The sequence below is a fragment of the Centropristis striata genome, chromosome 17 (genome assembly GCF_030273125.1).
Source record: "Centropristis striata isolate RG_2023a ecotype Rhode Island chromosome 17, C.striata_1.0, whole genome shotgun sequence".
NCBI lineage: Eukaryota > Metazoa > Chordata > Actinopteri > Perciformes > Serranidae > Centropristis > Centropristis striata.
Window position 1 is genome coordinate 32,683,487 of NC_081533.1, and position 11,180 is coordinate 32,694,666.

Here is an 11,180-nt window from a genome sequence, read left to right on the forward strand (position 1 = left end):
TTCACTTTCAATGGACAGACAGGCGTCACGCAGGCGTCACGCAGACGCTGTACACGCGTTGTTGCACATACGCCTACGTGACGGCTGCCTGACGGGTGAACTACGCCTCAAATACGTGACATGAAGACCCGCGTGACTGTTAAGTACAATTCTACATAGGCGTACAGACACGCGTATTGCGAGTACACCAGATAACATGGGTGACGGGTGAAAAGTGCCACTAGCGAACGTAGTGGACGCCTGTGTGTGTGTGTAACGCGTGTAAGCCTATAACAGTTCAGCTGTTACACAGAGTCTCAGCTTCATATGGTATTGTTTATAAGAAAGCACAACTTATAGATGAAGAGAAAGACTATCTCGTACTTACCAGATAAACTTAACGTTTTTCCGGCCAAAACCGGAGGCTTAATTAGCCTGTTTTAGGAGTGAAAGTCAGCAAAATGCAGCTTCAACAAAATGTTTTACCTCATTAGTTAACTACGAATGTCTGTAAAACATAATGGGACTGTGCATAAGTGCCGAATTGGGTTAAACAGTGTAGATATAAGGTCCGATGGAATCATATTGTGAACGGACTGCTGTCCACATGGCTACTGAATATTCATTAGATAGGTCCGCATGGCTACTTAATATTCAGGGGTGACAGCGATTACGGCTTCTGCAGGCAGGTAAACCTACCTAATTACAGCTGGTGCGTAATGAACTGTGTGTCCGCGCGCGAAGCTGGGAACTGGCTGTGAGCGTTGCACTTTACTATTAGCCTACTATTTTTAAGTAGCTGAAATTATTTTAATTATCCCTTTCACCCTTGCTATCATTAAATATCAATTCGATATCATTCAAACCTAGAGAGAGAGAGAGAGAGAGAGAGAGAGAGAGAGAGAGAGAGAGAGAGAGAGAGAGAGAGAGAGAGAGAGAGAGAGAGAGAGAGAGAGAGAGAGAGAGAGAGAGAGAGAGAGAGAGAGAGAGAGAGAGAGAGAGAGAGAGAGAGAGAGAGAGAGAGAGAGAGATTTCGTTAATAAGAAAATAAAAACTGGCCTGAAAATAATAGAAATATCCTGACAGCTCTGTGGGGGCTTGGAGTTCATCTGTAAGTTGTGCTTTCTTATAAACAATACCATATGAAGCTGAGACTCTGTGTAACAGCTGAACTGTTATAGGCGTACACGCGTTACACACACACACAGGCGTCCACTACGTTCATTAGTGGCACTTTTCACCCGTCACCCATGTCATCTGGTGTACTCGCAATACGCGTGTCTGCAAGCACGCCTATTAATCAGACTTTATGCTGGCACAGGCGACGTGTTTTAGGCGTTTAAGTATAGTGTGCTGGCATAAAATACCCCTGATACACACACGCATACACACACACACACACACACACCTGCATGCATGCAGACACACACACACACAAACACCTGAACGTACACACACACACACACACCTGCATGCATGCAGACACACACACACACAAACACCTGAACGTACACACACACACACACACCTGCATGCAGACACACACCTCAACGTACACACACACACACCTGCATGCATGCACACACACACACACACACACACAAACACACACACACCTGCACGCATGCACACACACACACACACACACACACACACTCAGGTGTAAGTGATCCGTCGTCTCCCTGCAGCGTCAGGCGTTCTGCTGACTCAGCAGCTGATAAAAGACGTTTTCAGTCCCTTTGGTCGACACGAAGCGAGACGAGCATCATCACTTACTGTCCCCGAGAGGACACACACTTCACACACTGTGTCTCTGAAGGAGATTTTAGGCTTTAAATAGTGATGAACACACTGAATCTGCAGTCAGAGTAAAATCAGTAACTCACAAATTGTCTTTTATTATTTTCTCAATTTAATTTGATTATTCAAAGTCAGAAAGCAGTTAAAAAACCTATAAAATTATATTCTTATTTTAACTTTCTGTCACTTTATAATTTGTTCATGATTTTCAATTTCAAAATCACTGTAAGTTGTTAATGAATACATGAATATGACCATTAATTAAAATAATCAGAACTAAGTATAATCTGTTACACTTACAGGAACATTTTAGCTTGTGCCATAATTTTTTTTAGATTTTTTTGGATTCTGGAAGAAATATTTTTTATTGATTAAAATCTTAATAAGTATTTATTAATTTATGTCTTATTAGTTATATATATAAATACTAAATGTATTGTAATAATACTTTATTTATAGTAATATATATATATAATGAATATAATATACAGTATGTATTTTAATTTTGTTACAGTATTAAATCTTATTAAGATTTTAGTTTGTGCCAGAATTTTTTAGAAATTTTGGATTTTGATGAAATACTTTTAATTTATTATGGATATCTATTAATGAATTTATTGTTATTTACAGTATATATATATATATATATAAAAATGTAAATGAGATTTAATAACGTAATTATATATATATATATAATGTAATAACGTAATTTTATATATAACATTTATATATAAATATATATATATATATATATATATATATATATATATATAAAAATGTATATATATAATTACTTTATTAAATCTCATTGAGATTTTTTTTAGGTTGTGTCACAATTTGAATTTTTTTAATTAATTTAATTATTTATTTGATAAAGTTACGACAAAATATTAGGCCCACATTTAGAAAAAAAAAAATTAATTACAAGAATAAAGATAAAGATTTTACTTTGTTTTTTTGTTTTTTTTTATTAAAGTATTTATTTCATTTTTCATTTTTCAACATATAATACAAACACTTACAAACAGCCGAGACAGACACCAAAAACAGACAGGAAAAAAAAAATAAATAAATAAAAAAAAATAAAAAAATTAAATTAAATTAAAAAAATAAAATAAATTAAATTAAATTAAATTAAATTAAATTAAAAAATAAATAAAATAAAATAAAAATATAAATAAATAAATAAAATAAAATAAATAGTTTATGTTAATTTGTTTTTTTATATATATACACATTTATATTCATATTTTTTTATTGAATCGTGTGTCCCTCAGGAGTGTCGCTCTCAGGTTGCCTCCCTCCGTGACCACGCCTCCTCTCTGGAGCTCCACGCCTCCTCGCTGACCTCTGACCTCTCCCGGCGCCGCGGCGAGGCGTCCTGCCTCCTGGCGGCGTGCGCCCTGCTGGCCGGGTCGCTGAAACACACGCACCGCCGCCTGCAGACGCTCTGCAGACAGAAGAGGCTGGTGTGCAGGCGGCTGGCGCAGAGGGAGGAGCTGGAGGAGGAGGTGAGGAGGCTCGCCGCCGCGCTGGGAGGAGAGGACGATGAAGAGGAGGAGAGGAGGAGGAGGAGGAGCGCGGCGCTGAGGAGGTGGAGAAGCGGTGTGTGTGTGGTGGTGGCGGTGAGGAGGTGGCGTCTTCTCACCAAACACACCGACGTGATGCTGCGGCTGCAGAGAGGGGGCGGAGCTCCGGCCGCCTGCGTCGCCATGGCAACACGGAGTCGAGACGCTCCGAGGACAGGTGACCGCCCGCTCGATGCCGCATCAGCAGAAAAACAGTTTAATATCAGTTTTATTTATTGTTCATCATCAAATGTGTTTCAGATAAAGACGATGATGATGATGATGATGATGATGATGATGATGAAGGTCGGGAGCGTGTTTGTTCTCGCTGGCTTCGCTCTAAAACTCTCTCCTCCATCATCCTGACCGCCACCGCCGACCTGCAGGGGGCCATCACACACACCAGTAACACACACACATTTATATTTATTATAATATATATATATATATATCGTCTTATTAACTATAATTTAATTATATTATATTTTGATTATTATTTAATTATCTAAATATATTATATTTTAATTATTTTTTATTTATTTATATTTATATATGTGCAGTTGTGCCATCATGGCTGTATTTATCTGTATTTAAAGAGATTATTTCAATTATTTTGTTTACTTTTTGTTTTGTTTCATCAGATCATTAACTTTTTTTTTAACTATAATGTCATTATTTACTTGTATTATTTAATTGTACTATATTTCAGTTATTATTTATTTATTTATTTATACACAAATATATAGTTATGCCAGTTTATAGACATTATTTATATTTTTTATTCACTTAAATTAATTAAAATCAATTGTATTTTATCTGTTATTTTTAATTTTATTTCATATTTTTATCTCATTGATTTTTTTATATTCTGTTTTGTTTCATAACTATTATTTAATTATTTAACTATTTAATAATTACTCTTATAGAATTTAAACATTTTTCATTGTCATAATTTTTATTGTTGTTTTGTCTTTGAGCTTGTGTTTTTATTTGTACTTCTATTATTATTAATGTTATTATAGAATTTTAAAATAAACTTTATTGTTGTTTTTTTAATCTGTTTTCATATTTTTTATTTTTTACTATTTATAATTATTTTAACATTTATATCTATTGAAATTATTATTCTCCTAAAATTGGAATTAAATTGTTATGATGAATATTTTTTCATCTTTGTTTAGTCTTTTTAAATCTCTCTTATGATTCTCTTTCATTATTATAAATCTATTTCATAACATTTTCATAATATTTATAGCCTCTTCCTGTCTTCCCTCCAGGCTCCTCCCCTCCAGGTGTGATGTCAGCAGCTCGTTCTGCTTTGTCCCGCCTCCTGGATCACCTCCTCGACCAATCAGACGCACCGTCCTCTCTGTCTCCGTGCAGAAAGGATGATGATTCGCTGAGCAGAGCTCTGCCTCCACAGCCCGACGCCAAGGTCACACACACACACACACACACACACACACATATACGTTTATAACTGCTATGTCAGTCTCCAGCTAACCTTTGACCTCCCAGCAGGCCGTTGTGTCGACGCTGCAGCAGCACTTCCTGTCCTTCAGCCAACGGCTGCACACGGCCGAGGTGGAGAGGCGGAGCCTGAGGCTGGCGGTGACCAATCTGAAGAGAGGACTGAGACGGGAGAGAGAGGAGACGGTGAGACACACACACACACACACACCTCTCCAAATTTGGCCCAGAGTGTAATTTTATTTGGCCCGCGAGGCAATACCAAATTATTATCTTATTATTGTACTATAAAAGCTGACCCGCCGGTATTATACGGCGCATTTACCGCTAATACTACAAATCCCACAATGCCCTGCTGTTGTTTTGGCGCGTCAATCAGGACAGGACCCAGAAACGCTCCTCTGTGACAGTCGTCATAGCAACCTCAAGCTAGAGCTGTCTCCCAGCTACCCCTTCCCAAAAATGGAGAAAAGAAAGGCAGAATTTATTAACCTGTTGAAAAAGTTTATTTTGATATTTAAATCAGAAGGATGCAAATAGAAAAGAGGCATACGATTTTTATTTAGTTTTTATTTAATACATTAATGACATTGATGTGTTTTTTAAACAAATGGGTGACGTCACGTTGACTACGTCCATTATTTATATACAGTCTTTGGGTGTGTGTGTGTGTGTGTGTGTGTGTGTGTGCAGGTCCCGGCGCAGCGTTTCCAGCGTGTGTGTGAGGAGCTCCGCCAGGCTCTGAGCAGGGAGCAGGAGGCCCAGACGCTGGTCCAGGAGCAGAGCGGACAGCTGCACACACTGCAGCTCCGAGTCAACACACACACCGCCGAGCAGAGCGGCACGCAACACACACTGAGCCAGACCGCACAGGTACACACACACATAAATACAAACATAAAAGTCCATAAACCCACTTAGAAGTTGTAGTAAAAAGACGCTACAGAACTAACTTGAGGATCTTCATGTTTTTAAGGTTTCTTCAGTAATCCAGTGAAGGTGTCTGTACATTCATGTTTACACTGCAAACAGAAGCTGCTTTTAGATAATTCTGCATAATTTTAATAGAGAAAATGATCTAGTTTGGGATGCACAACAAATACAAACGTCCTCAGAGTCATAACACATAAACCTCCTCCGTGTAGTCTCTGTCGGAGGCTCGGCAGGAGCTGAGGCGGAAGGAGCGCTCGCTGAGGATTCTGGGTAAACACCTGTCGGAGGGTCAGAGGGACAGGAAGCAGCTGGAGGAGACGCTGCGGCGAGCAGAGGACGAGTTGAGGAACGCCGCCGGGTAACGGACCGATCCGTCCTCACAACGGCTTATTCTTTATGTTTAATTAGATTTATTCTTATCATTATTATTATTATTATTAATGATTATAATTATTCCTTCTTTATCAGACGGAGAGATTTTCTGATCAGAAACATGAAGGCTGCAGAGACCAGCTACAAGGAGGTGAACACACACACATTTTTTTTTAATTCTTATTATTTATTTAATATTATTATAATTTATATGTATATATATAAAATATAATCACATTATTTATTTATTTTTTATTTATATAATTTATATATTTTTGTTTTATATATATATATATATAGTAAAATAGTAAAATTGAATTATATATATATACATATATATATAATTCAATTTTACTATATTATATTTTTTGTAAAAGAAAAATCTATAAAAAGTGATCATTTTGTAGAATCACAAATTTTTTTGTTTTTATTTATTCATTTACTGAATTTTTATATATTTTATTAATGCTATTTTATTTATTTCATTCTAAATTCTGATTCTATTTCTACTTTTTTAATTCATCATTAATCTTTTTTTTATTATTATTATTCATTTAATATTATTATAATTTATACGTGTATATATATAAAATATAATCACATTATTTATTTATTTTTTATTTATATAAGTTATATATTTTTGTTTTATATATATATATATATATATATTATATATATATATATATATATATATATATATAATTACATTTTACTATATTACATTTTTTGTTAAAAAAAATCAATAAAAAGTGATAATTTTGTAGAATCACATATTTTAGTTATTCATTTACTGAGTTTTTACATATTTTATTAATACTATTTTATTTATTTAATTCTAAATTCTGATTCTGTTCTTTCTACTTTTTTAATTGTCTAATTTAGTATCTGGACGAGCTCAGCAGATAATAATAATAATAATAATAATATTAATAATAATAATAATTGTTAAATCACGCTTTATTTGCTTATATCCTATAATAATATTGGTTTATATGTTATTGTTTGGTGATGAAACGCTGCTTTGTGTTGTTCAGGTCAGAGAAAGTCTCGTCCAATCACGTGGCTCCCTGTCAGCTCAGCCCCGCCCCCTGCTGTTACCAAGGGAACACCTGGAGCTCAGCGGAGCAGAGAGCATCATGGGAGCTCCAGAGGTCACCGCGTGTCAGGTGAAGAAGAAGAGAAGAAGAAGAGTTTCTTTTCTTCCTGTCTTTCTTTCTTTGTTTCTTTTCTTTTTTGTTTGTTTCTTCGTTGTTTCTTTTTTCTTTGTCCTTTCTTTGTTTCTTTTTCTTTTCTTTTTTCTTTGTTTGTTTCTTCGTTGTTTCTTTCTCTTTTCTTTTTTGTTTCTTCTTTTATCTTTGTTTGTTTTTTGTTTCTTTTTTCTTTGTCCTTTCTTTGTTTCTTTTTCTTTTTTTTGTTTCTTCTTTTTTTTTTCTTTTCTTTTTTCTTTGTCTTTTCTTTGTTTCTTTTTCTTTTCTTTTTTCTGTTTGTTTTTTCTTTTCTTTTTTCTGTGTTTGTTTCTTTTTTGTTTCTTTTTTCTTTGTCCTTTCTTTGTTTCTTTCTCTTTTCTTTTTTGTTTCTTCTTTTATCTTTGTTTGTTTGTTTTTTGTTTCTTTTTTCTTTGTCCTTTCTTTGTTTCTTTTTCTTTTCTTTTTTTTCTTCTTTTATCTTTGTTTGTTTTTGTTTCTTTTTTCTTTGTCCTTTCTTTGTTTCTTATTCTTTTCTTTTTAGTTTCTTTTATCTTTGTTTGTTTCTTTTTTCTTTCTTTTTTCTTTGTCCTTTCTTTGTTTCTTTTTCTTTTCTTTTTTCTTTGTTTGTTTTTTCTTTTCTTTTTTCTTTCTTTTTCTGTTTCTTTCTTCTTTCTTTGTTTATTATTCCCCTTTTCTTTCTTTTGTTTTTGCTTTTTTTATTACTTTCTTCTTTCTTTTCTTTATTTCTTGTCTTTCTCTCTTTTTTCTAAATTAATTTCATCACATCTCACTGTATTCTCTCTATTTTTTTGAACCATGTTGCCGTTTTCTTTCTTTTGTTCATCTCACTCGTTCACTCACATTTCTTTCTCTCTCTCTCTCCGTTCAGACCCTCCTCTCCTCCGTCTCTCAGCTGTTTCTCTCCTGCAGCTCTCGGATTGGTTGGTTGGAGCAGGAAGTCTCCGCCCAGCGCAGTCATGTGACCGCGCTGCGTGGCGAGCTGCAGGACGCCTGTCTCCGTGACAACCAGGCCTACGTCCCTGTGAGACGCTCTCTTATTGTATTTATTCATATTTATTTAACCCTTTGATGCACAACATGGTCTAAAGTGACCCGATATGTATGAGTTTTTTATGTTCTATATCTTTGCAATAAATTATTTTTATCGTTCAATATTCCAGGTTTTCCTCAATTAGTTTGTTTTTGATCCTCACACATCCCAATTTTATGTTTTCCTTTATTCATTTTTTAATAAATTCCCTTTTTGTGTCACTACTCTTCTAATGCACAACATGTGGGAAAAATTACCTGTATCCATTTTTTAACGTAATAGCTTGCTAAGCTAACTACTTAGCTAACTTCTTGGCTAAGTAGCTTGCTAAGCTAACTACTTAGCTAACTTCTCGGCTAAGTAGCTTGCTAAGCTAACTACTTAGCTAACTTCTCGGCTAAGTAGCTTGCTAAGCTAACTACTTAGCTAACTTCTTGGATAAGTAGCTTGCTAAGCTAACTACTTAGCTAACTTCTCGGCTAAGTAGCTTGCTAAGCTAACTACTTAGCTAACTTCTTGGCTAAGTAGCTTGCTAAGCTAACTACTTAGCTAACTTCTTGGCTAAGTAGCTTGCTAAGCTAACTATTTAGCTAACTTCTTGGCTAAGTAGCTTGCTAAGCTAACTACTTAGCTAACTTCTTGGCTAAGTAGCTTGCTAAGCTAACTACTTAGCTAAATACTTAGCCAAGAAGTTAGCTAAGTAGCTTGCTAAGCTAACTACTTAGCTAACTTCTTGGCTAAGTAGCTTGCTAAGCTAACTACTTAGCTAACTTCTTGGCTAAGTAGCTTGCTAAGCTAACTACTTAGCTAAATACTTAGCCAAGAAGTTAGCTAAGTAGCTTGCTAAGCTAACTACTTAGCTAAAGTCTTGGCTAAGTAGCTTGCTAAGCTAACTACTTAGCTAAAGTCTTGGCTAAGTAGCTTGCTAAGCTAACTACTTAGCTAACTTCTTGGCTAAGTAGCTTGCTAAGCTAACTACTTAGCTAACTTCTTGGCTAAGTAGCTTGCTAAGCTAACTACTAAGCTAAATACTTAGCCAAGAAGTTAGCTAAGTAGCTTGCTAAGCTAACTACTTAGCTAACGTCTTGGCTAAGTATTTAGCTAAGTAGCTTGCAAAGCTAACTGCTTAGCTAACCTCTTGGCTAAGTAGTTAGCTTAGCAAGCTACTTGGTCAAGTAGTTAGCTATATAATAATACAAAAACGGTTTTTCTTCATAAAGTATGAGAGGCAAAATGGTAATAATGATCTGTTGTTATCAACAAGATATTCATAGAATACTTGGAATATTCAATCATAAAATAAGTTGATATCAAAAGATAGAGCACAGAAACACACAGCAGCATTAAATAACATGAAGGGAATGAATGAGGGTCAGTTTTGACCCATGTTGTGCATCAAAGGGTTAATTATTTATTTTATTTTTTTCATTTTTAAAAAAAAAAAGAAGAAATAATATAATAAATATATTATATTATTTATATTTTTAAGTACAGGTGAAAAAATATAGAATTAATTATTAAAGATTATTAGTTTAGTTTAGATTAAATGTATTTATGTGACACTTTTAATTTAGTTTTGTGTGTGAAAAAAAATAAAACAATAATTTCATGTTGTTTTTTGTGTCAGCTGGCTGAGTTTCCAGAATCGTTCCCATTGGCTGAGGTAGAAGCCCCTCAACCCCTCCCCCTCTCTGATTTGTCAAAGGAGCCGTCAGTCAGGTTAAGCCCCGCCCCCTCCCCAGCCCTCTCCAAACCCTCCAGAGGATCGAAGACGAGGGAGAAGAAAGCCGTGAAGAAGAACAGAGGAGGCCGGAGGTAGACCGCACGTCCTGGAGGATTATTATTATTATTTTATTATTTTCAAGGATCTGAGAATTTATACTTATATATATATATGAAAAGACTTGTTTAAGGTCCTGGAAAAGTCTGGAAAGTCCTGGAGAAACGTGAAGTCGTCAGAAGCAGAAAAACTAGAATCTGAGGGGTTTTTTTCTGTTTATTTAATATTTAACAGCTGGATGGTGACAGACAACTGAAGGCCAGATGGTGTGTGTGTGTGTGTGTGTGTGTGTGTGTTCTTGTACTTCCTACATAGTGAGGACCAGAACACGTTTTTAACCAACAGAGTGAGGACATTTTTTGCAAAGTGAGGACATTTCGGCCGGTCCTCACTTCTTTAAAGGCTTTTTTTAGATTTCAGACTTTGTTTTAAGGGTTAAAGGTTACATGATAATGATAATTAACTGAAACTGTATTGTGTGGTTACAAAACTAACTAAAATTATAGTGAAAATGTCCTTCGTTTTCGTCTTCCCACATGTATTCTCATTAAGTGTCTTTTTGTGTCTTTTTTAGTCATGTCTCTTTTTTTTGTAATTTTGTGTCATTTTTAGTCATGTTGTGTCTTTTTTTTTTGTAATTTTGTGTCTTTTTTTAGTCATGTTGTCTTTTTTTGTCATTTTGTAATTTTTTTTGTCATTTTGTGTCTTTTTTTAGTCATGTTGTGTCTTTTTTTGTCATTTTGTATCTTTTTTTGATCATTTTGTGTCTTTTTTTAGTCATCATAGTGAAAATGTCCTTCATTTTTTGTCAACTTTTTTCATACATAATGAAGATGGATAAGACAAAGGAAATAAAGGCAAAATTTACTGTGACCTCTTTTAATCTCCCACCCAACAAATACCCCATTACAAAAAACTACAACTAATAAATACTAAACAAAAACTAGCACACTCACTCTAAAAACTCATTAAAACTAACTGGATTTGAAAACAAAAAATCACAACAAAATGAAAACTAAAACTAATGAAAAATCCAAAAC

General features: G+C 34.7%; 1 protein-coding gene across 1 annotated transcript in view; it reads left to right on the plus strand.

The window, feature by feature from the left end:
- Window positions 1-10,419, plus strand: part of LOC131989105 (coiled-coil domain-containing protein 171) — a 24,445-nt gene extending 14,026 nt beyond the window's left edge. Inside the window, 10 exon segments of the mRNA XM_059354286.1 lie at window positions 3,057-3,525; window positions 3,609-3,752; window positions 4,625-4,782; window positions 4,869-5,003; window positions 5,511-5,690; window positions 5,963-6,108; window positions 6,219-6,273; window positions 7,157-7,288; window positions 8,199-8,351; window positions 9,988-10,419. Coding sequence (XP_059210269.1) covers window positions 3,057-3,525; window positions 3,609-3,752; window positions 4,625-4,782; window positions 4,869-5,003; window positions 5,511-5,690; window positions 5,963-6,108; window positions 6,219-6,273; window positions 7,157-7,288; window positions 8,199-8,351; window positions 9,988-10,179 — 1,764 coding nt within the window. The 3' untranslated portion in view covers window positions 10,180-10,419.
- The last annotated feature ends 761 nt before the right edge of the window (window positions 10,420-11,180 follow it).